The sequence below is a fragment of the Octopus sinensis genome, linkage group LG8 (assembly GCF_006345805.1).
Source record: "Octopus sinensis linkage group LG8, ASM634580v1, whole genome shotgun sequence".
Lineage (NCBI taxonomy): Eukaryota > Metazoa > Mollusca > Cephalopoda > Octopoda > Octopodidae > Octopus > Octopus sinensis.
Window position 1 is genome coordinate 103,582,548 of NC_043004.1, and position 27,384 is coordinate 103,609,931.

At 40.2% G+C, this 27,384-nt stretch overlaps 1 protein-coding gene across 2 annotated transcripts in view; it reads left to right on the top strand.

Annotated features, from left to right (window-relative positions):
- LOC115215002 overlaps positions 1 to 27,384 on the top strand; it is a 156,888-nt gene that overhangs the window by 64,424 nt on the left and 65,080 nt on the right. For both annotated transcript variants that reach the window (XM_036505636.1, XM_036505637.1), the window contains exons 9-11: positions 1,349 to 1,516; positions 9,730 to 9,873; positions 18,940 to 19,017. In XM_036505636.1, coding sequence (XP_036361529.1) covers positions 1,349 to 1,516; positions 9,730 to 9,873; positions 18,940 to 19,017 — 390 coding nt within the window. The remainder of the gene's footprint in view (positions 1 to 1,348; positions 1,517 to 9,729; positions 9,874 to 18,939; positions 19,018 to 27,384) is intronic.

A 27,384-nucleotide genomic window follows, 5' to 3' on the forward strand; every position in this document is an offset into this window, starting at 1 on the left:
AAAAAGTACAGATTTATCTCCCTTGCACTTGAGTCTGTGTTGAGATAAATTTTCCTTTTCAAATGACTCTAAGACTTTTCAGGTTTTATAACTATGTACTAAATCATTACCAATATTACTGCTATTTTTTATTACCATTGTTTTTGCTGGTATTATCGATATTATTACTACTGTTATTACAGTTGGACGTCAGTAATGAAAATTTTTAAAAAATGTATGAGAAAATGCAAACCCTTCAAACAACAAGATGTCATATTAAACTTTTAGTTAACCAGAGTATGGAGAAAGACATCTGAGACGACTAATGTCTTTTTTTATTTCAAGTCTAAATCTTTATTCTTTTGGGTTTTCAAAATGAGAAATACTAATATTATACTGGGAGCAATTCAGTCCACAATACACTTTTCTCTGCCTTGTGCGTAATCATAAGAGTCTGGAGTGACAGAAACAGTAGAATAGTTAGTTGTCTCCTTTCAGTTTCCTAATTCAAATCCTTCTAAAATTAGTCATTGTCTTTTATTCTTAGTGGGCAAATAACTAGTAATGGTCTATATAGTCAACTAAACCTGTAAATTTGCAGTTACCTACGTTAGAAACGATTATTATTTAATTCTAATTATCTCAAGTCTTGTTCTAACTCCTGAAGTCTCACATACATAGTGGGCTTGTTTCCTGTGGCTTCAACTATAATACTTTCCTGATTATTCCGGCTGTGCCAAAAGAGGCAAACCTTTTCTAACAGTTCTACTGGGAACTCTATTCTGATTTCCTTTATATTTTTCTTGATGCCTTCTGATACTATCTCCAAGGAACCAACAATAATTGGCACTATCTTCACCCTCATTTTCTACAGCTGAAATATTTTGTACTTAAGAAGACAATTGTATACATATGTTAAGGGAAACATGAGATAGTGGCAGCCTTCTGCAGCAGTGATCTGGAAACCTGAACAGTGGTCACAACGTTTTTTGTCACAGACTTTTGTTAGGATTCACTGCATTTGGGAAATTGAGTGACTAAATTGAGAAATACTCCACAAAATATTGTATGAATTCTCTCAATTTATTGTTTGAGACTTGTACCACAAGTCTCTCTACTTTCAGGATAGGGGACTTAGCCAATCACAGACTGAAATCGATGTAATTCTGCCCATACACTTGGGCTCCAGATATTGGGGTACACGTTTATGGATCAAGATACAGTCTTGTATTAGAAGCAGAGAAATACAAGGGTGATGAGCAAGCATATTCCTAAAAATAAATCTGTTATCTTGTGCCTATGTTAGAAATCATTATTATTAGTTCTTTCATTATTCTATGCTTCACCTTCTCTGTTATTTTTCTTGCAGAACCCCTGTATGGTGTGAAGACCTTGATTCTCCGTGATAATACTTTTGATGTGTTTGGTGTGACAGGCTTGCTAAGGATTATTACATATGACAATGCACTTGTTAAACTAAACCTCAAATGTTGCTTCCTACATGCCTGGATGGGTCAGTTACTGGCTGCTATAGCATGTAAGTAGTTTGTCTTTGAATAGCATTCTTTAATTTTACTAATTCAACTATAAAAACTTTGAGTTAAGAAAAAAAACAAAAATGAATTCCTACATTATCCTAAGTTAGATGGTTCTGCAAATTTTGGCATTATCATCAATTTATGTCTGCTTTTCATGCTGAAGTGGGTTGGACAAGTCATCACACTTTCACTCAATTCTTATTTAATGTTACATTCTGATCTTAGGATGGTTTCTATGGCTGGATGCCCTTCCAAACACCAGTCAGTTTTTACTTGGTATGTTTTATTATGGCACCAACACTAGTGAGGTTACCATGTATCTTGTAAGAATAAGGAGTCCTCATTGTTACATATTGTCTCTATTTAATGCAGTGTAACCAGAAAAGAGGTTGTTGACAAGATAGATTAGTATTTGTAGTGAAAGTAGCAAGAAGATGGCAAGAGAAAAATTATTAGATGTGAGGGTGATAGACGAAGGAGTAATGGAATATGGTGTTGGCAGAAGATAATGAGAGATAGGTGGTGATGCCAGGTATGTTTGTTTGTAAGTAGGTAGTGGGTGATGGTAGGAGTGATGAATGTCAATAACAAGTTACCTGGAGGAGAGGAAGTGAAGGTGAAGTGTGTCAGATCCCAATATATGGTTCAGTCTCTTGTTACATATGCAACATGATGGGAGAGAGAAAGTTTTCTTGTTCTTCTTGCATTGATAACCACTCAACTATGAATCTGTTGATGGTATCTGTTTTTGATTGAGATATGAAGAGTAATATGCAGAAGAAGAACAGTGACTCTGGTTTTGTGCACTCTGACCAGTTTAATCTTAAACCCAACAGTTTCACTTTGGGTTATATCGGTTAGAAATTAGATGAAGCTGTTAAAACCACAATTTTGAAGTAATAAGTTCATTTAGTACTTACAAACCTGTGCTTTGTCAACATTATTGAATATTTGAACATATTGCATATTAATTTTTCCTTTGTTATTATCTGTCTGACATTTAAATGTATCTGTCCTAATTCTCAGCTGGGGCAGTTAGTACAGCACACATTTTGTTTTGTTCCTTCCAAACTACGAATACTAGAAAGGAGAAAATGGATATGAGGTACCAAGCATAAAAAAATTACTTATGTTTGCTGATACTGTTTATTTTATGAATTCCTAAGAGATAACAAAGACAGATTCTAAGCAGGATACCAAAAACACCAAGCTAGATAATGCATTTACATAGTTTGGTTTTCTCATAACTGACAATGTCATACGTTTTATTAAAAACCACTGAATAAGTCAAATATCAAATCAAGTACCAAAAGCATAGCAATATATATAATTGTTGTGGTCATGCTGGAGCATCGCTGAGCACACCTCTCTTTTGAAAGAACCCCAGACATTCATGATCAATCATTACAGCCATGTATGATTTTATTTTTGTTAGGTGTATATTATATTTGACTGCGGCCATGCTGGAGCACTGCCTTTACTCAAGCAAATTGACCCCAGGACTTATTCTTTGTAAGCCTAGTACTTATTCTATCGGTCTTCTTCTGCTGAACCGCTAAATTATGGGGACGTAAACATGCCACCTTCGGTTGTCAAGCGATGTTGTGGGGACAAATGCAGACACACACACACACACACATATATATACAATGGGCTTCTTTCAGTTTCCGTGTACCAGATCCACTCACAGGGATTTGGTCGGCCCAAGACTATAGTAGAAGACACTTGCCCAAGATGCCACACAGTGGGACTGAACCCGGAACCATGTGGTTGGTAAGCAAGCTACTTACCACACAGCCACTCCTGCACCTAAAAATGTTATCCGTTACTGTACAAATTGACTGTTCAAGTTTCATGTATTAAGATCATATGGCAGTTGTACCAGAAAGTCACATAAAAGCTTTACCCCATTGAATATGTCGTATGAAAGTTAGAAAAGAGAGACATGATAAGTGTGTGTGTGTATATATATATATATATATATTTATATATTTATATATAAAGTAATTGTGGTGGGTAGATAAAGTAATTGAGGTAATCAGAGTAAGTGACAGAATACTTAAGATTAGATTAGTGCTTCATCATAGTTTAGCAACCATTATATCAGCCTATGCTCCTCAGTCGGGGCTACCCGATGGACAGAAAGACCGATTCTATGACACTCTACTGCAGACTACCTCATTGACGAACGACAGAGACCTTATCTTTGTGGCTGGTGACTTCAATGGTCACGTTGGACGACATGCTGGGGGCTTCCATGGCGTACATGGAGGCTATGGCTATGGCTCCCGCAATGAGGAGGGAACCAGGCTGCTGGAGTTCTGCGATGCAAATAATCTTATGATTTGCAACACTAACTTCAGGAAACCTACCAGCCACCTAGTCACTTACCAATCGGGCCAACATACCAGCCAAATTGACTACATCCTTACAAGGCAAAGGGAGAGATGGCTGCTTATAAATGCCAAAACCTTCCCAGGTGAAGAATGTACCCCACAACATAGACTGGTAGTTAGTGACTTTAGGATCAGGACTAGGAGGACAACCAGAAGACGACAAATATGGAGAAGAAGGATCTGGAAGCTTAAAGATCCTGCAAATGGACAGAGATTTAGGGACATATTACTTGAAGCCTCTGACGAAGTAGAAGGGGATAGAGCATCACAGGGGGTAGAAGACAGCTGGACGTTTCTAAGGGACAACCTGCTGAGAGCCACTGACCAGATCTGTGGCTGGTGCAAAGTCCCCTCTCGACCTAGAATAACGTGGTGGTGGAACAATATTGTAGACAGGGCTATTAGAGAAAAGAGACAGGCTTGGAAGGTCTGGAAAAATGGGGGTAGCAGGGAATTGTATCAGACTGCCAAAAGAGAAGCTAGGAGAGAGGTTTATTTAGCCAGAGGGGAAGCAGATAAGAAAAAATTTGCCAATGTTCTGCGCCGTGAGGACCAAAGACTGGAGGTGTTTCGTGTTGCAAGACAGTGTGTGAGAGAGAATCGTGATGTGGTAGGAGAGAAGTGTGTTCGCATGGAAGATGGTTCACTTGCGCTAAATGAGGATGCAAAGAGAGAGGTTTGGAGATGCCACTATGAAAGGTTGCTGAATGAAGAAAATGAATGGGATAAAGAGAGTCTGCCGAATGTTGACCCAACAGAGGGACCAGCTATCCGAGTTGATAGTTCTGTGGTAGCTAAGGCAATTAGAAGCATGAAGACAGGGAAAGCCCCAGGCCCATCAGGAATCACTGCAGAGATGCTCAAAATGTCTGGTAGTGTCGGCTATAGCCTAGTCACCCATATAGTTAATCAGGTGATACACAAAGGGGTCATACCCAATGACTAGTGTAGCAGTATAATAGTCAACTGCTACAAAGGTAAAGGTGATGCCCTAGATACAAATAACTACAGAGGTATCAAGCTGTTGGACCAGGTGATGAAGGTTACGGAGAGGGTCATAGCCCAACTAATTAGAGAGAGAGTTAGTTTAGATGAGATGCAGTTTGGGTTTGTGCCAGGGAAAAGTACTACTGATGCTATATTCCTGGTAAGGCAGCTGCAGGAGAAATACCTAGCCAAAGATAAGCCCCTGTACCTGGCTTTTGTTGACATGGAGAAAGCCTTCGACAGGGTCCCCCGATCCCTTATCTGGTGGGCAATGAGAAAACTAGGGATAGATGAATGGTTAGTGAGAGCTGTGCGGGCCATGTATAGGCACGCCGCTAGTAGGGTGAGGGTTGGAAATGAGTACAGTGAAGAATTCCGGGTAGAGGTAGGGGTCCACCAAGGCTCAGTACTCAGCCCCCTCCTATTATCATAGTCCTCCAGGCAATAACGGAGGAATTCAAGACAGGATGCCCTTGGGAGCTCCTCTATGCTGATGACCTTGCTCTAATTGCTGAGTCGCTATCAGAACTGGAGGAGAAGTTTCAGGTGTGGAAACAAGGATTAGAATCGAAGGGTCTCAGAGTCAATCTAGCTAAAACCAAAGTCGTAATCAGTAGGAAGGTAGACAAATCACAAACACCTTCAGGTAGATGGCCTTGCTCGATCTGTAGAAAAGGTGTAGGTAGAAACTCTATAAGATGCACCAAGTGTAAGCTATGGACACATAAGAGATGCAGCAATGTCAAAGGAAGGCTAACTAGGAAGATGGTTTTTGTATGTGGCAGATGCTCAGGAACAATAAACACTGAAAATGCTCTGAGACCAACTTCCGTCACTTTCCAGGGAGAAAAAACTAGAAATAGTTGATAGTTTCCGTTACCTAGGTGACCAAGTCAGCAGCGGGGGCGGGTGTGCTGAAAGTGTAACTGCTAGAGTAAGAATAGCTTGGGCAAAGTTCAGAGAGCTCTTACCTCTGCTGGTGACAAAAGGCCTCTCGCACAGAGTGAAAGGCAGACTGTATGATGCGTGTGTACGAACAGCCATGCTACATGGCAGTGAAACATGGGCCGTGACTGCTGAGGATATGCGTAAGCTCGCTAGAAATGAAGCCAGTATGCTCCGATGGATGTGTAATGCCGGTACTCACACTCGGCAGAGTGTAAGTACCTTGAGAGAAAAGCTGGACCTAAGAAGCATCAGTTGTGGTGTGCAGAGAGAGACGTTTGCGCTGGTATGGTCATGTGGCGAGAATGGATGAAGATAGTTGTGTGAAAAAGTGCCACACCCTAGCGGTTGAGGGAACCTGTGGAAGAGGCAGACCCAGGAAAACCTGGGACGAGGTGGTGAAGCACGACCTTCGAACTTTAGGTCTCACTGAGGAAATGACTAGAGACCAAGACCTCTGGAAGTGTGCTGTGCGCGAGAAGACCCGGCAGGACAAGTGAGTCCACAACCCGTGGCCTTCTACATGGGATGGAGCCAGCCTACGTATGCATACCTTCCCTTCTTGGGACACAAAACTCTACTTGTGAAGACGTGTTGAGGCAAGTGAGGATCAGAATCGAAATCGATCAATGGAAATTGCGGATGTGCTACCAGTGCCAGTGGCATGTCGAAACTCTGCTTGTGAAGACCCATTGAGGCAAGTGAGGATCAGAATCGAAATCGATCAATGGAAATCGATCAATGGAAATTGCAGATGTGTTACCAGTGCCGGTGGCATGTAAGAGAACTTTCCGTTTCGCGACCGTTGCCAGCACCGCCCCGTTTCGTGTCCGTTGCCAGCCTCGCCTGGCCCTCGTGCCGGTGGCACATAAAAAGCACCATCCGTTCGTGGCCGTTTGCCAGCTCTGTCTGGCACCAGTGCGGGTGGCACGTAAAAAGCACCCACTACACTCACGGAGTGGTTGGCGTTAGGAAGGGCATCCAGCCGTAGAAACACTGCCAGATTTGACTGGGCCTGATGAAGCCTTCTGGCTTCACAGACCCCAGTAGAACCGTCCAACCCATGCTAGCATGGAAAACGGACGCTAAATGATGATGATGATATTTATATATTTATCATCATCATCGTCGTTTAACGTCCGCTTTCCTTGCTAGCATGGGTTGGACGGTTTGACTGTGGGCTGGCAAACCAGATGGCTGCACCAGGCTCCAGTCTTGATCTGGCAGAGTTTCTACAGCTGGATGCCCTTCCTAACGCCAACCACTCCGAGAGTGTAGTGGGTGCTTTTACGTGCCACCGGCACAGGGGCCAGTCAGGTGGTACTGGCAACGACCTCGCTCAAATTTTTATACACATGCCTACGGCACAGGTGCCAGTAAAGCGATGCTGGTAATGATCCCGCTCGAATGGTGCCTCCTACATGCCACCGGCATATATATATGAATAAATGAAAGAATGGAGTCGAACGAAGATGTTAATAAAATTCCTTTACTCTCGACACGTTTTGAAGACGGCATACTCTTATTCTGAAGGAATAAAGGGTGCATTATTCCTTTGGAATAAGAGTATGCCGTCTTTGAAACATGTGTCGAGAGTAAAGCAATTTTGTTAACATCTTTGTTCGACTCCATTCTTTCATTTATTCATATATAAAAAACACACAAATTTCCACACAAGAACCCGGAGTTTCTACCCTTGACAGGTCGCTTCAACCGTGTTTTCTGACGTGAATTTGCTACCCAGGTATCGGTTAAACGAATTTTCCATGCTAGGATAATTCATTCACCTACTTATATATATATATATATATATATATATATATATATATATATATATAGTAGCATGTACAGTAGATATAGAAATAGGGCAAATTTAACTATTTATCTGGATTAAATATCTGATGTACTCATATGAGGTGTCTACATCAATTTGGCCAATAAAGGATGACTTTAATCCTATATGTCATTTTTGTTAAAGACCTCGTACATCTATCTTCATTTATCACAGGTGTTGAGTTGAAAAAAAAAAAGGACCCAAAATTCACCTCTGTGAATCATCATCATCATATAACGTTCCTTTTTCCATGCTGGCATGGGTTGGACTATGATAAATGAATAATAGATGCAAGTGTGGCTGTGTGGTAAGACGCTTGCTTCCCAACTGCATGGTTCTGGGTTCAGTTTCACCAGTATCTGCTACAATAGCCTTGGGCCAAATAAAGCTTTGTGAGTGGATTTTGGTAGACAGAAACTGAAGGAAGCCTGTTGCATATATATGTATGTATCATGTGTGTGTCTGTCTTTGTATCTGTATATTTCAACCCACCATTACTTGACAACCAATGTTGGTGTGTTTACATCCCCATAATTTAGCAGTTCAGCAAAGAAGACCGATAGAGTAAGTACTAAGCTTACAAAGAATAAGTCTTGGGGTTAAATACGAGTATAACATGGCTCTTTGGTTAAGAAGTTTTTGTCACTATGTAGTTCTGAGTTCAATCCCACCTTGTGGTACTTTGGGCAAGAATCTATAATAGCCCCAGACTACCAATATTGTGAGAGAAACTGTAGGTTAAGCACTCTCTCCTTAATTTGTGTGAGTGTGTGTGTGCATGTATGTGTGGACCCACAAGGAATTCCTGATGTATTGAACTAAAATACAGAAAGTAGTTCTTTCATCTGAGTTACATCCCTTTATGTCTATGGGGATGTAGCTGTTAGCTAAATGGTGATGGATAAAATAAGTGCTAGACAAAGTACTAGGGTTGATAGAGATGACTGACTTCCTTGAAGGCATTACCTTAGCATGGTTGCTGGTTCAATGGCTGAACTTAGTTAAGGCATTTGCAGCAGTAGCGACACCTGTTAGAAAGACAGACAAATAAAATGGTAATATTTTTGTGTGAATATAGGCACCTGTGCCAGTGTCAGGTAAAAGGCAACCACTACACTCTTGGAGTTGTTGGCATTAGGAAGGGCATCCAGCTGTAGAAACCACTTAAAAATCAGACTGGAGCCTTTTACGATTCTCCGGCTTACCAGTTCCAGTCAAACCATTTAACCCATGCCAGCATGGAAAACGGATGCTAAATGATGAGGATAATAAATAGATACATATATATGGATTCATAGAATTGTGTGGCTATCACAGAAAGCTCCTCTAGCAGACTCGGCTAGCAGACTACATAGTAATTCAATACATAGGAATATAATGCAGAGATAAAACACTGCATCTCCCCCACCCTCTCTCACACACATGTGCGCTCAAAGAAGTCAATATTCTCAATACATTAACTGCAACCACAAATTAACAATCACCATAAGCTCAGCAGCAATGAATTTATTGAAAAGACCATCTATGTCACAGCCAACATAGTCTTGTTCCATTGCTCATCTCTATTACAAAATGATTTTGGATTGAACAGAGTTGTTTTCATTTCAAATTTTTCATTTCATGATTAAACTATGAGGAGTAAATTTGTTTCTCCAATTTTCTGTTTCCATATTGAAATGATTCAACTTTATTTCATTGTGCTGTTGGCACGTAAGCAAACCATTCAAACGTGGCCATTGCCAGTACCGCCCTGAAGAGCCGCCCTGCCTGTGGCACGTAAAAAGCACCATCCGATCGTGGTCGTTTGCCAGCCTCGTCTGGCACCTGTGCAGGTGGCACGTAAAAAGCACCCACTACACTCACGGAGTGGTTGGCATTAGGAAGGGCATCCAGCCGTAGAAACATTGCTGGATCAGACTGGGCCTGGTGCAGCCTTCTGGCTTCCCAGACCCCAGTTGAACCGTCCAACCCATGCTAACATGGAAAGCGGACACTAAATGATGATGAATTCATATTAATTTCACATTGCTTATTTTTTTTTTTTTTGCAGCTAAGGGTCAAATGGAGGAATTGTATCTGGGTAGTAACCAAATTGAAGGCACCCATCCTGAGCTGGAACTGATCAATGTTATTGACAGTTGTAAAAATCTGAGGAAGTTAGACTTACGTTCCTGCAGCCTGAGGAGTCAAGTTGGTAAGAAACTTTTTCTTTTATTATTTACCGATATGAAGGCGGTGAGATAGCAGAATTGTTACAATGCCAGACAAAATGCTTGGTGGCATTTCATTTATCTTTATGTTCTGAGTTTAAATTCTGCCATGTTTAACTTTGCCTTTCATCCTTTTGGGGGTCAATAAAATATATAGCAGTGGAACACTAGGGTTGGTCTAATCAACCTATCCCCCTCCCAGTATTGCTGGCCTTGAGTCAAAATTTGAAAATAATATACAAGATATTGACAATTAAGAGTTATACTTGTCCAGTCAGAGGGACAGCAAGCTGACAGAATTGTTGCCATGCTGGTCAAGATGTTTAATGATATTTTATCTGTCTTTACATTCTGAGTTCAAATTCCACCAAGGTTAACTTTGCCTTTCTTCCTTTTGGGGGTCGATAAAATCAGTTGAGCACTGGGGTTGATGTAATCGACTTGCCCCTCCCCCAAAATTGCTGGCATTGTGCCAAAATTTGAAACTATCATTTACTGATACTTATCATTGTCATCATCCTCATTATCGACCCCCAGACTCGTAGGACTTGTTACCCAGTCTCTGTGGTATATATATTCTTTTATTCTTTTACTTGTTGCAGTCATTTTGACTGCTGCCATGCTAGAGAACCATCTTTAGTCGAGCAAATCGGCCTCAGGACTTATTCTTTGTAAGCTTAGTACTTATTCTATTGGTCTCTTTTGCCGAACTGCTAAGTTACAGGGATTCAAATGCACCAGCATTGGTTGTCAAGCGATGTTGGGGAGGACAGACACACATACATCATCATCACCGTTGTTTAACGTCCACTTTGCATGCTTGCATGGGTTGGATAGTTTGACTGAGGGCTGGCAAGCCAGAAGGCTGTACCAGGCTCCAATCCAATCTGGCAAAGTTTCTACAGCTGGATGCCCTTCCTAACGCCAACCACTCCGAGAGTGTAGTGGGTGCTTTTTACATGCCACTGGCATGTTCTTGTGTTCCTCTTTGGAAGAAAGCTAAACTTGAATGTTTTCGGCCAATAAGACATGAGATTTGAATACTGGCTGTTCTTCAGTGTCCCAACCCTTCAAATTATATCCAACTAAATGTAATCAACAAAATTGTGTGGTAAGAAACTTGCTTGCCAACCACATGGTCCTGGGTTCAGTCCTGCTGCATGGTCCTTTAGACAACTGTTTTTAGGCCTACCAAAGCCTTGTGAGTGGATTTGGCTGATGGAAACTGAAAGAAGCCCGTCATATATATATTTCTGTATATATCCATGTGCATGTCTTTGTGTCTGTGTTTGATTCCCACTGGCACTTCACAACTGGTGTTGGTGTGTTTATGTCCCTGCAACTTAGTGGTTCAGTAAAAAGGACTGATAGAATTAGTAGTAGGCTTAATAAAAAATATAAATCCTGGGGTCAATTTGACTAAAACCCTTTAAAGTTGTTTCCCCATCACGGCTGCAGTCAAACTAGTAAAACAAGTAAAGGATCTCTTTTATATATCTTTCACCCTTTAGCATTCAGATTACTCTCTCTAATCTAATGCTTATATATTTGTATTGTTTTGAATTAACCATGCATTATCTCATTGAAATTTCAGTGATGTGAGGGTTTGTTTTTAAAAGGAAATTGGTATAAGTGGGGGATGCCAGATCTCGCTGATCTGAGGATAAAACAGACTATTTTGACCAGATATACTCTTTTACTTGTTTCAGTCATTTGACTGCGGCCATGCTGAAGTACCTCCTTTAGTTGAGCAACTCGACCCCGGGACTTATTCTTTGTAAGCCCAGTACTTATTCTATCTGTCTCTTTTGCCGACCCGCTAAGTGACGGGGATGTAAACACACCAGCATCGGTTGTCAAGCAATGTTGGGAGGGGGACAAACACACTAACATACACACACATACATATATATGTGCATATATGCGACAGGCTTCTTTCAGTTTCCGTCTACCAAATCCACTCACAAGGCATTGGTCGGCCCGGGGCTATAGCAGAAGACGCTTGCCCAAGATGCCACGCAGTGGGACTGAACCCGGAACCATGTGGTTGGTTAGCAAGCTACTTACCACACAGCCACTCCTGCGCCTATGGTCAGTTTAAATGTAACTGGGTTAAACTAAACTCACCATAATTATAAGTATTTTTAATCTAAAAAATCCTGATCTTATTAATTCCTCTTAGAAATTGGTACACCTAGTCATAGTTGTTTTGGTAATGTTATGATTTGTATCCACCAAGTGTTCCAGTCACTATGCCATGCTGAGGTCAAATGTGGACTTAAAAATCACACACTAAACTAATGGTCTTTCTAGAATTTTCTCATTCATATATCTGTTGTCACGAGCTTTGTAATTTCAAGAAATATTGGATTGAATTAGTCTTTTGATTAAAAGAAAAAGAAAACAAAAAAAAATTTGCTAATTAGATCTCTTGTTAATAATGTCTGGGGGTGCTTTAATTATTTGTTTTTCTATTTTTCCATTTTTATTTTATTGTTTTTGCTTAATGGCATTTTAATGGCCGTAGTAGCTCTAATAGTTTATTCAGCCATCTAATTAGAATGTTTTATTAATTAAACTTCAGTTGTTGTGAATATTTCAGCCAGAAATGTTAGCTGAAACAATCTCCAAGAATTAAATTGCTGTGTACAGTTGGCAGTAGTGTACTATATTGGTCCACCAAAGCTAATACTTAGATTTTCAAACCCAGTCATTTAGTTGCTTGTCTTGTTTCCATCGAGTTCTCTTTGATTAACCATTTTTATTTTGGTAATAGTGGCATGACCATTATTTGTACATTTAACCGTTTAGCAATTAGATTATTCTGTCACAATGCTTTTTTATTCACTCGCGCTTGTGCTATATTAAAGCATCCATGTGGTTACATGTAAAAGCGCCTGTGTGGAAACATGTAAAAGTGCCTGTGTGATGTCACATAAAAGTACCAATGTGGCGACATGTAAAAGTGCCTGTGTGATGTCACATAAAAGTATCCATGTGGTTACATGTAAAAGTGCCACATAAAAGTACCCATGTGGTGACACATAAAAGTGCCTGTGTGGAAACATGTAAAAGTGTCACATAAAAGTACCCATGTGGAAACACTTAATAGCGCCTGTGTGGCAACATACAAAAGTGCCTGAGGTGCCACATTAAAGTACCCATGTGGTGTCACATAAAAGTACCCATGTGACAACATGTAATAGCACCTGTGTAGCGACATGCAAAAGTGCCTGTGGTTCCACATGAAAGTATCCATGTGGTGGCACATAAAAGCCCCTGTGTAGTAACATGTAAAAATGCCTATATGGTGCCACTTAAAAGTACTGATGTGGCGACAGGTAAAAGCGCCCATGTGGTGACATGTAAAAGTCTCCATGCAGTGCCCTGTAAAAGCATCCAGCACACTCTGTAAAGTGGTTGGCATCAGGAAGGGCATCCATGCCAAATGAAACTGGAGTCTAGTGTAGCTCCCCCCACTCCAGCTTGCTAGCTCTGGTCATACTGTCCAGCATGGACAACGGATGTTGAGCAATGATGATTTTGTACCAACCAGGCATTATCTCAAAGCTTAAAGATTTTGATGATGTGATTGTTTATTTTTAGAATGGCATTGTAGGATAAGTGTAAGAGGCCAGTTTAAATGCTAAAGGATTAATTGTTCCAAAAAGCACAGGCATGGCTGTGTGGTTAAAAAGTTTGCTTCCCAACCATGTGGTTTTAGGTTCAGTCCTACTGTGCGGCGCTTTGGGCAAGTATCTCCTACTATAGTTGTGGGCCAACTAAAGTCTTGTGAGTGGATTTGGTGGAAGGAAACTGAAAGAAGCCCCTCTCAAATATGTTGAGGCACACTTATGTAAATGGTTTACTCAATAGTCACCCTTTCTGCTTGTTATTTGATGCTTTACTTCTCTTTCTTGAGGCTCTACTTAATATGTTCTCAGAACTTTGACAAATTAAACACTAATTATTTATTCAGACACTATGACTTTTTTCTGACTTGACAAATTGTAATCCCAAAACAACATTTGTTTCTTCTTTTTTTAATTTTTGTTTTTGTAAAGAAATTAAAAAAAATTTGTCCATCCACAATTTTATTAAATTAATTTCAACATGCTCCAGTAATTTTGTAGTAGGTCAGTAGTATGAAATCTGGTGGAATGAATTTTACAAGAATAACCTAAGAAGGAATTGCCTCTTTCTTCAGGTTCAATGTTGTTATGGATATCTGTGTCTCCGTGTCTATCAGCAAATCACATGAGTGGTGTATAGGCTGCTTTGTTCTGTGTTACTTGTATGTGTCTGTGAGTACACACACACACAGTGTTCTCTTATGTGCTGTCTGGTTCAAAGAGATGTCAAATAAATATCAATTTATGAGAAAATATCTTTCAGGGTGTGTTTGTTTGCTTTGTTTGCTTATTATTAAGGCGGCTAGCTGGCAATATCGTTAGCATGCCAAGCGAAATGCTTAGCAGTATTTCGTCTGCTGCAACATTCTGAGTTCAAATTCCGCTGAGGCTGACTTTGCCTTTCATCCTTTTGGGGTTGATTAAATAAGTACCTATTAGGCAAATTTGAGGCCTTGTGATTCCAGTAGAAAGGATTATTATTATTATTATTATTAAGGCAGTGAGCTGGCAGAATTGTTAGCACACTGGGTGAAATGCTTAGCGGTATTTCATCTGCCACTACATTCTGAGTTCAAATTTGTCGACTTTACCTTTCATCCTTTTGGGGTTGATAAAATATGTACCAGTTGAACACTGGGGTCAAAGAAATTGACTTAACCCCTTCCTCAAAATTACTACCCTTGTGATAAAATTTGAAATTATTTTTATTATTACGTGCGGGTGACATGTAAAAAGCACCCACTACACTCACGGAGTGGTTGGCGTTAGGAAGGGCATCCAGCCGTAGAAACACTGCCAGATCAGACTGGGTCTGATGCAGCCTTCTGGCTTCCCAGACCCCAGTTGACCCGTCCAACCCATGCCAGCATGGAAAGCGGACGCTAAATGATGATGATGATGATGATTATTCGTCTGTTCTGAGTTCAAAATCCTGCTGAGATCAACTTAGCCTTTCATCCTTTTGAGGTCAATAAAACAAGTACCAGTTGCGCACTGGGGTCAATGTAATCGTCTGTCTCCCTCCCCCAAATTTCAGGCCCTGTGCCTGTAGTAGAAAGGATTATTAATATTATTATGCTGGTGACATTCTGGGTAAAATGCTTAGTGGCATTTCATCCATCTCCATATTCTGAGTTCAAATTCTGCCGCAGTCAGCTTTGCCTTTCATTCTTTCTGGGTCAGTGGAATAAGTACTAGTTGAGACTTACCCCCCTCCTCTGAAATTACTGGCATTGAGCCAAAATTTGAAATCACTATTATTATTATTTGTTTGTTTATTTATTGGTCTGATTAGTTTTGTGGTTATTATTGACTGCGGCCATGCTGGAGCACCACCTTTAGTCAAGCAAATCGACCCCAGGACTTATTCTTTGTAAGCCTAGTATCTATTCTATCGGTCTCTTTTGCTGAACCGCTAAATTACGGGGACGTAAATACACCAGCATCGGTTGTCAAGCGATGTTGGCGGGGGTAACAAACACAGACACACAAATATATGCACACATGTATATATATATATATATATATATAATATATATATATATATATATATATACCTATATACAATGGGCTTCTTTCAGTTTCCGTCTACTAAATCCACACACAAAGCTTTAGTTAGCCCAAAGCTATAGTAGAAGACACTTGCCCAAGGTGCTACGTAGTGGGACTGAACCCAGAACCATGTGGTTGGTAAGCAAGCTACTTACCACACAGCCACTCTTACATGTTTGTGAAGCATGTCATATGGCTCTGTGGTAAGAAGTTTACTTTCAAACTATTTAATTTCAAGTTCAGTCCCACCATATGGTACTTTCCGCTTGTGTTTTTCACCCTCGCCCTCGGGCAACCAAAGCCTTATGAATGGATTTGGTAGACAGACACTGAAAAAAGTCCATTGTGCATATACGTGTGTTTGTGTGTGTGTGTATGCATGCATATGTATTACTATTTACTTTAGACTGCATGTGATAGTTGTAACAGGTGAGGGTTGGCAGCAGGAAGGTCATCCAACCATAGAAATCCACCTCAAATTCTGTCTGACCCATGCAAGCATTGACAAGTGGACATTAAAATAACAATGATGATGATATGTGTGTTTCTTAGAATTAATTCGAACGTGGCCGTAGCCAGTGCCGCCCGACTGGCCTCCGTGCCGGTGGCACGTAAAAAGCACCATCCGACCGTGGCCGTTGCCAGCCTCGTCTGGCCCCTGTGCCGGTGGAATGTAAAAAGCACCCACTACACTCATGGAGTGGTTGGTGTTAGGAAGGGCATCCAGCTGTAGAAACATCACCAGATCAGACTGGGCCTGGTGCAGCCTTCTAGCTTCCCAGACCCCAGTTCAACCCATGCCAGCATGGAAAGCGGACATTAAACGATTATGATGATATGCCTTGATAAGGCTCCAAAGTTAATTACAATATACAAAAGTACATAATATGGATATTAGAAATAAGCAATAAAAGTATATCCATTTGCCCCGAGACGTTTTCTAAACGCATTCCGTCATGCTGGATGTGTAGAACATTGACACTAAAAAACCTGTTTCAAAACAGGTTTGTTTCTTTTATTTTTTCTTATGTCTGTTTGTGTTTAAAAATTTTTTTTTATTATTTCAGAGATTGGAATCTCTAATGTGAATATAATTAATGAGTTATAAAATGTTGCTGCTGCAATCGCATTTGCAATAGCTTAGCTACTTTGTTGACATCTAGTTGATTGCCTTCTGTCAAGGCTGTGTCGTTAAGAAGTTCACTCCGAAACCACATAGTTTTGCATTCCGTCCAGCAGTGCAGCACCTTGGCCAAGTGTCTTTTCTTATTTCTTTACTACCCACAAGGGGCTAAACATAGAGGGGACAAATAAGGACAGACAAAGGGATTAAGTCGACTACATCGACCCCAGTGCGTAACTAGTACTTAATTTATTGACCCTGAAAGGATGAAAATCAAAGTCGACCTCAGCAGGATTTGAACTCCGAACGTAATGACAGACGAAATATTGCTAAGCATTTCACCCGGCATGCTAACGCTTCTGCCAGCTCGCTGCCAAGTGTCTTTTCTGCTATATCCCTTGGTTAACCAGTGACTTATGAGAGAGTTTGGTATATGGAAACTATACAAAGCCTATCACGTGGACCTTTTACGTTTTACTTGTTCCAGTCACTGGACTACAACCATGCTGGGGCACTGCTTTGAAGGGTTTTAGTTGAATGGATCGACCCCACCCCCGATACTTATTCTATCTGTTCTTTTGTCTTTTGCTGAACCACTGAGTTATGAGAATGTGTAAACAAACCAACACCTGTTGTCAAGGGGGAGGATGGCAAATACATACACAAATCTCCCCCCTCTCTCTTTCTGGTCTCTCCCCTCTCTTCACCCCTTTTCCATATCCCCCTCCCCCCCTTCCCATCTCCCTGCTTTCCCTCTGTCCACTTCTCTTGTTTTCTCTACTCTAGGCACAAATTCCGAAATTTTTTGGGAGGGGACCAGTCGATTAGATCAACTCCAGTATGCAACTGGTACTTAATTTATTGATCCTGAAAGGATGAAAGGCAAAGTTGACCTTGGCAGAATTTGAACTGGGAACGTAAAGACAGACGAAATACCGCAAGCATTTCACCCAGCATACTAACATTTTTGCCAGCTTGCCATCTCTCTCTCTCTCTCTCTCTACATACACACACAATGGGTTTCCATACCATTTTCATCTACCAACTTCATACACAAAGCATTGGTCAGCTCAGAGTACCACACATTGGCCCAAGGTACCATGCTATGGTACTGAATCTGAAGCTATATGCTTGCAAAGCAAGCTTCTTAACTGCACAGCGGTGCCTGGGTGGAAGAAGGCAGTACCTGTGACCTTTTACAGAGTCTCTGCAACTGGTGCAAGACAGGGAGAGGGAGGAAAGTATCCTCAAACTAGAAACCTGGCTTAAATCCCTGCAACAGTATGGCCCCCCCCCTACAAAAGGCAACTAAGGGCGCCATTTGATGATGTTAAAACTCAGTGATGGATCAAGTCTACCACCCACGTAGGCTATGGCAAGATTTGAACTTGAAATACAAAGAGCCACAGCAAATGCCACAAGATATTTGGTCTTATGTTCTTACAGTTCCACTAATCCAGTGTCTTGGGTTGGTTGGTACTTTTTTTATTGACCCTGAAAGGATGAAAAGTAAAGTTGAATTTGGTGGGATTTGAACTCTGTGCTGAGAGTCACAAGAGATGCTGCAAGGCATTCTGTCTGACTTGTTATGGAATGGCTTCTTGTTTGGGAGAATGTTGTGATCTCGGTCTCTTATGTCTTGGAAACCTGGTAAATAACCTGATGAATTCTAGGGCTCAAGAAGAAACAATAAAAAAAAAGAAATTCTGTCTGATGCCATAGCAACCTTGCCAATTTGTCTGCCTGCCTGCCTGCCTGTGTGTGTGTGTGTGTGTGTGTAGATGCTTACATTTTTTGCTTTCTGTAAAATTGGTGACGTTTGACATTTTCTCTGTCATTAAATCAAGGCTGTTTGTTTCCAGACTTCCATGAAAACCACATCTGGCCATGGGGAAATATTTCCTTGCTTGGAAATGGGTGAGGGTTGGTGAGAGGAAAGGCATCCAGTTGTAGAAAATCTACCTCAACAAATTCTGTTTGATCCATGCAAGCATGGGAAAGTGGACATTCTTAATGATGATATACTCATTCTAGTTTTCTTTCAGGATACTCATTCCAATGTTTTTTCTTCAACTTATTTCATTGACACCTGAAACCATTCTCATGTTACTTGACCTCAAATACTTGCTCACGTTCTCTTCCCTAGCTTTTTCCTTGTATATTTTTCTAGATTATGTTAAACCTTTAATGGAACCTAATTTAAGGAACTAAATAACATTTTTGTTTTCTATTTTGTTTTTTAGTTCTGAGTGATAGTTTCATCTCTGCGCTCAGGAACCACAAAAGCTTGGAGTTCCTCTGTCTGAAAGCTAACCGCTTAGGTAAGTGCAGCTAACACGTTTCAACTTATTTGAATTGACTTCAGTTAAGGAAAGAAAGTTTTAGCAAATATTTGGCATGGACTTGGTTTATATATATCTTTTTATCTTTCACTTGTTTCAATCATTGGACTGTGGCCATACTGGGACACTGCCTTGAAGAATTTAGTGTAATAAATTGACCTCAGTACTGCTGGTCTTTTTTGCCGAACTGCTGAATTACATGGATGTAAACAAACCAACACTAATGGTCAAGATGTGGCAGTGAGGTGGGTGAGTGAAGAACAAAGATACACACATGCATACACAGACCATGGGCTTCCACACAGTTTCTGCCTATTAGATTCACTCAAGGCATTTTGACAAGTTGTGGTGCACCTGAGTACCATATACAATAATTTCATTACTATTTTTAAAGTCTGACAGTTGCTTTCTGATAGGACCTTATGGAGGGGGTGCCTGAGGACTCTACCCCCATCAACCTCTTAGTAATAGTGGGCGGAGAAGATGGGTGGAGAAGATGGATCCTCTGCACAATATACTAACTGGAACAATGTGGTCTGAGACTCAGCATATCGGTTGCCCTGTTTGTAGACCGTAGACATGTTATTTAGACTGAAAGAGAAGGCTTGTGGTCAAAGCTGCTCTAACCTTGCCTACCCTGTCTTTTTGTATATCAAGGTTTACAATATCCAGTATATCTTTCCTTTACTTTTTTTTAAGATGGCCTTGTATGACTTGAGAGACATTTGGCTGCTAGTTCTTGCAGCCTGCACAACCATTAAGTGGCTTCTTTATTGGATTGTGAGGATTGGCATTTTGGTTTGGCATGTGATTAGTGGTAGCTGTGGTTGTAAGAGTAGTAAAGATTTAAAAAGCAGATTGAACTTATTCTAAGGTGGCAAGCTGACAGAAATGTTAGCACACCAGGTGAAATGCTTAGTGGTATTTCATCTGTCTTTACGTTCTGAGTTCAAATTCTGACAAGGTTGACTTTGCCTTTCATTCTTTCGGGGGCAATAAATTAAATACCAGTTGCTTACTGGGATCGATCTAGTCGACTGGCCCCCTTCCCCCAAATTTCGGCCCTTGTGCCTAGAGTAGATACGATTGAACTATTTTAATAGCTGACTATTTTAATTCCAGTTGGCTGCCGAGTGGTAAAATATTTTACCATTAAATATATAATACTTGAAATACAGAAACTTTTCAGAAAGATATTTGACAGTGGGGAATTATTATTATGAAGGATGTTCAACTGCAAAAAAGATATTGTAATATGTAAACTTGAAGTGGTGTTAGAAAAATTGAATGTGAATCTATGTTAAAAAGCAAAATGTACCAAACAAAAAAGAAAATTGTGATGTTTGTTAGTGTTTTAATTGTGTAGTCGTTTGGTTGTGTGGTTAAGAAGTTTGCTCCTCTAGGTTCGGTCTTACTGTGTGGTGCTACCTGTGTCATCTCTTGTGAAAGGTAGGAGAGTCCAGTTTGCTGGACATTGTTGTAGAGCTGAAAACGAGGCAATTTCTTCTCTTCTCCTCTGGAAGCCATCTACTCGCAATACCAGAGGGCGCACACTCTCCTACCCTGATGTAATCTCCAGGGATACAGGCATCCAGCAACAGGACCTCCGTAATGCTATGATGGACCATGAAGTCTGGCGTAGCATGGTAAATTCCATTGTCTCGACCACGGTTGAACAATGATGATGATGACCTTGGACGAGTGCCTTCTACTATGACACTGGGCCAACCAAAGTTTTGTGAGTGGATTTTGTAGATTGGAAACTGAAAGCTCATCCTGTGTGTGTGTGTGTGTGTGTGTGTTGGTGGCATGTAAAAAGTATCCAGTACACTCTGCTAAGTGGTTGGCATTAGGAAGGGCATCCAGCCAGAGAAACCATGCCACAACAGACAATTGGAGTCTGGACAGCTCCCTGCTAGCCAATTCCATATCAAACCATCCAACCCATGCCAGCAGGGAAATCTGACTTTAAACAATGATGATGATGATATATATATATAAATATATATATATAATATATATATATATATATATATATTATATATATATATATATATATATATAATATATATATAGGCGCAGGAGTGGCTGTGTGGTAAGTAGCTTGCTAACCAACCACATGGTTCCGGGTTCAGTCCCACTGCGTGGCATCTTGGGCAAGTGTCTTCTGCTATAGCCCTGGGCCGACCAATGCCTTGTGAGTGGATTTGGTAGACGGAAACTGAAAGAAGCCTGTCGTATATATGTATATGTATATATATGTGTGTCTGTGTTTGTTCCCCTAGCATTGCTTGACAACCGATGGTGGTGTGTTTACGTCCCCGTCACTTAGCGGTTCGGCAAAAGAGACTGATAGAATAAGTACTGGGCTTACAAAAGAATAAGTCCTGGGGTCGATTTGCTCGACTAAAGGCGGTGCTCCAGCATGGCCGCAGTCAAATGACTGAAACAAGTAAAAGAGTAAAGAGTAAGAGTATACACACACACACACACGTTTGTGTCTCCTTGTCTTTATATCATTTATCAGTGGTAAATGAGCATCACCACCACACAAGCAGTGTCATTCATTTCTAATATTCTGTGAAAACATGTCTGACCATGGGTGGGGGGGATATTACCTTGCTTGGAAACTGGTAAGGGCTGATGTCAAGGGAGGCATTGAGCTGTAGAATATCTGCTTCAATAAACTCTATCTGATATGCAAGCATGGAAAAATGAACATTAAAAATGATGATGATGATTTTAACTCTACAGTGTTGTACATATTTTTGTCATATCCTGTATACATTTTAACTGTAAAGTGAACTTCCTTTCCGTGCCACACCGTCATTCCTTGTCCTATCCCTTTCCTATGCTAAACTTGTGCCAGCCTGGTGACAGGGACATTTAACTCTGTAATGACAAGGATATTTTGGTCCAAGAATTGTATAAATAAATAGCATTTGTTCTGTTGTTTTTATTTCCACAAAACCACTTATAAAAGGACTATACATACATACATACACACACATGTACATACACACACCTATCTTTCTCTTTCTACATATGTACGTTCATATATGTATATGTACACGCACACACACACACATATATATATATACATGTGTGTGTATATATATATATATATGTGTATATATATATATATATATATGTATATACATACATATATATGTATATATATATATATATATATATATATATATATATATATATATATGTATAAAAGACATAAAAATAAAACAAGATACTGAAGCCAATAAACTGAGCAATCCCATACAAAGCCTAGACTACATTACCAAGACAGCTGTTATTGAATATAACACAGACATAATCAGTTTGTTTGTGAGGCTAAATGACCGAGCACTATAATTTAGCATGGTGTTCGCTGGCTTTTCTCTGCAAGTATTTTATTGAAAATAGTTTTACACTATCAATAATTAGAGAGAGAGAAAAAACAAGAGAAGCAACAACAAAATGTTTGGCATTTGTTGTTTTATTGACTTCTTTAAATTGTTTGTTTTCCGTCTTCTTTGTTGTTCTCTGTAATTTCTTTGCTTAACATGTTACGACTAAATGTCAGTTGTTGTTAACCTGAGCAGGAGTACAACTGGGACAACCGGCCTGAACCTTTTTTTTTTGAGCTTTTAGTGCTTGTGTGTTTTACAGTTTAACAGTGTCTAAGCCTACCTCATAGCTGCTGTCCTTCACACAGACTGACCCCCCTTTTCATTTTGAACACAGCCAGGAGCTGTTTAACTCTTCTCATACTAACCTGCTTCAGACTGTCTCTGGCTCGAAGTCAGAACCCCCCCCCCCATTTTAAAGTGATCTAAATCAAAGACTTACATCAAAATTTCACATTAATTATGTCTCAAATACCAGCTTAATGATGACAGTTATTTGACTAAATTTGTCGTTATTTTTAACAGTAATTTTTAGGTGTAGGAGTGGCTGTGTGGTAAGTAGCTTGTTTACAAACCCCATGGTTCCAGGTTCAGTCCCACTGCATGGCACCTTGGGCAAGCGTCTTCTACTATAGCCTCGAAAACTGAAAGAAGCCTGTCGTATATATATATGCGTGTGTGTGTGTTTGTGTGTCTCTTTGTCCCCCCCCAACATCGCTTGACAACCAATGGTGTGTTTACATCCCCGTAATCTAGCGGTTCAGCAAAAAGAGCCCAATAGAATAAGTACTAGGCTTACAAAGAATAAGTCCTGGGGTTGATTGAAACAATTAAAAGAGTAATAGGAATGAAAGCTGAATACGGAAACGAAAGGGCCAAGTCTGATGTATGGAATTGCAATGACAACCACGAATGGTGCCATGGTTATTACTGGTGATGATGTTATCTTGATCTCTATGATTGCATAGATCTACAGCATGGACAACGGGGTTGGTTCCACAGAACTAAAACCTTATGTATAATATGGCTCTACCTGTTGTGGACCATATTGCACACCCAATATGCAATGTAGGAATCTGTTTTCATTGCATTTCTCTAATGACCAGCCTGTCCATATATGTTTTGGTGGTGGTCATGGTAGAGGTGTGCATGGTGGACTTGATCAGAAAATTTACCTCTGGCAGCAAGTGATAGCCACCACACATAGGGTTCAGTTCTTGTTGCAGTGTGGTGGTTTGTTTACCTCAATGACCCTTAAGACCAGCATTGCACCCACTCTGGGGCCCAACAACCCTATTTAGAAAAATGCAAAGTTACTGAAGCATCAATGACAATTAAAAACCAACAAAACCTGGGAGAAAAGGCAGCCCTCAATTGAGAACAGTGGCAGAAAAGTCTTTGATTGCCCTATACTCCCTAAGGAACGAATGGCTTCAATAAATAACTAGTGAGTAATATATCTATCCCATTTTAAGATTTGTGAGAGATTTGATTATTTCTAATAGGATAAGTGACCACATACATGCTTCGTTGTTTGCGATGTGAATAGTTGAAAGTGTTCTTCAGTTTAACAATTCCTTGAAACTGTTTCCAGTGAATGTTTATGATTTTGTCAGTTCCTGGGGTTTTCCAATATTCGTATTTTCATATTTTTACTAGTCTGTTAGACAGGAGGAATAGGTCGAGTGAAAGATGTATATCACTTATTTTGTGTTCGTGTTGGGGTGGTGTTTTTCAGTGACCGATGTTGGAAAACTGTTTGATAAGGGAGTTGCTTGTGTGTCATTAGGTTGTTTAAAGTTATTACTGCAACTTGTGATGTGGTATTTCACTGTTTGTTCTGTGGTGATATTGGAATGTTGGCCAGTTGTCTGGGTTTCCTTTTATTTGTTTTGTTTCCTTGTTTAGTTTCTTCATGTTGATTAAAAAATTTTTTTTTATTTGACGAGTTCCTGCTTTTGTGGGTTGTGTTTTGATTGTTTGTACAAGTCGAGGGAGCTTTTATCAGTCATTTAACAAGCTAGAAATAACAGCTAAATCATCTTCAAGGCATATCTTATTCCATGAAAAATCACCATCATCATCGTCGTTTAATGTCCGCTTTCCATGCTGGCATGGGTTGGACTGTTTGACTGAGGACTGGCAAGCTAGAAGGCTGCACCAGGCACCAATCTAATTTAGCAAAGTTTCTACTGCTGGATGGCCTTCCTAATGCCAACCACTCTGAGAGTGTAGTGGCTGCTTTTTACGTGCCACCAGCACAAGGGCCAGTCAGGTGGTACTGACATTGACCATGCTCGAATGGTGCTTTTTACATGCCACTGGCATGGGAGCCAGTCAGGCGGCATTGGCAATGACCACATTCGAATGGTACTTTTTATGTGCCTCGTAAAGGTTTTTATGTAGCCCTTGGTCAGGCTTGCTCAAGCAGATCTATCTGAGGTACCTAAGTAGTCTGCTGGATGATTGTGTGTGATCTATAAATCTGAAGCACTGGATATACCATACCTCTGACTAGTAGTGGTTAATCATATGAGGTACAGCGTTGAGTTTGGACTTGTACTTTCACTACCATCCAGGATGTTTTTGCATCATCATCCTCCTCCACTCTTTCATGCTTGCATAGGTCAGATGGAATTTGGTTGAGACAAATTTTCTATGGCTGGATGCCGTTTCTGTACTGAATCTTCACTTGTTTCCAGGCAGATAATGCTTTCTACGACCAGACACATTTTTCACAGAAGGTTGGAAACAAACGCCTCTTGTACGACAGTGATGCTCATTTACAACTATCACGTGATGTGATGACAGGGGCACACACACACACACCACACACACACACATACATGCACAAGCTCACACACGCGCATACACACATACGCATGCACACACATACACATACATGCGCACACACACACACACACGCTCACTCACACACAAACATATGTACAGATGATGGTCTTTTTCTTTCTGTCTACCGAACCTACTAGGCTTTTAGTTGCTCTGGGGCTATAGTAGGAGACGTTTGCTCGAGGGGCTACACAGTAGGATTGAACCTGGAACAGAGTCTTTTGGGACGCACACTTCCTAACCACACAGCTATCCTTGTGCTTGTATATATGGTTATAGAATTTCCCTGTGTCCACAAAGGAGGCCGCCAAGTTGAACTCAGTGTAGTCATGACAGCTGTTGCTTTTCACTGTTAATTATTGTTTTTTCTGTTTTTTTCTGAGCAGTTGTTTGGAGTCAATGATACAATTGCTGTTATGTTTTTTTTTTTTTGTTTTACTTACTTTAGTCATTAGGCTGCATCCGTGCTGGGGACATTGACTTAGATTTTGTACTTGAACATATTGACCCCTGTACTTATTTTTAAGTACTTATTATTCTATCAGTTCTTCTATGAGTTATTTACTTAATCTATCAGTTTCTTTTGCTGAACTATTAAAGTTATGGGGACATAAACAAACCAACACTGGTTGTCGCTCATACACACAAGCACAAACATACTCACCTATTTTTTACTTGTTTCAGTCATTTGATTGCGGCCATGCTGGAGCACCATCTTGGAGGGTTTTTTTTTATCAAACAAATCAACTCCAAGACTTATTTCTTAGGTCTAGTTCTTATTCCATTGGTCTCTTGCTTCTGCTAAGTTACGAGGATGTAAACACACCAACACCGGTTGTCAAGCAGTGAAGGGGGACAAAACAGACACAGTCACATGCACATAGATACACACACACACACACACATATATACAGTGGGTTTCTTTCAATTTCTGTCTACCAAATCCACTTACAAGGCTTTGGTTAACCCAAAGCTATAATGGAAGACACTTGCCCAAGGTGCCATGCTGTGGGACTGAGCCCGGAACCTTCAAGCTTCTTACCACACATCTGCGTCTGTGTGTACACACACACACACACACACACACACACATGCATGACAAGCTTCCATACAATTTCCACCTACCGAATTCATTTACAAGGCTTTGGTCGGCTGACTGAGTGTGAAAGATAATGTTTTTAAGAAGCTCTCCTGAGGCATTGTGTATGTATCTTTATTCAGAATTGGTCCTGCATTTAATGGCAGGACTGTGAGAGCAGGAGTTTGTTACAGCCAGAATCTGTACATCTCACAGTGTTCAGATAGTCTTTCATTTTTGTTTCATTGAGCAAGTAGTCTTTGGGTGTGGTCTGTATGAATCCTGTGAAGTATTCTGGTTTGTATCTTTTATAGAATAGGATTTGTTGAGGAGGGATTAAGAGCAGAGACAGAACTAGCATAATCCATGATGGATCTGAAAAGTTAAAGCTTTTTAATGCAGTGAGGAGGATGAAAGAAGAATGAGAAATAGTTGTTATATATAATTCAACAATTCTTTCCATTTGTTCTTTCAAAAAGTGATTACTGAATGTAATTCAATAGATTTACATAGCAAAAGATTGAATGTTCTTTTTTTAAAATTTGTGTGAGAGAGAGAGAGATAGGTAAATGGCTGTATTTTATGAAGTCATGTAGCTGTAGTCACATAGGGAAGATTATAATGATGGCAGCATAGGAATGTTTTGTTTGTTTGAGTTGAAGATGAGAGAAAAATAATTTGAGATCTTGTTCAATGCGATTTGTGTGACAGCATGTTCAAAGGCAGCCATCTCTGTCAGAAAGAAAGCAATCGAGATGGCTTCTTTAATGCTATCTTTTTAAGTGATATATTAGAAGATGTACGTTTCTATAAAAGTGAAAAATATTTCAGAGTTGAGAGATTGTCTTATATAACATTGTGTCCAGCTGCAACTAAAATGGACTCTAATCAAATTTGAAATCCAGGGTTTATAAAACCTCATATAAAATTTAAAAAATCCTTTAGAAAGTTCTATTGGTAATTTTCACTTGGACATCACTTGTGTCCACCTTCAAATGTGATTGTCCGCAATAT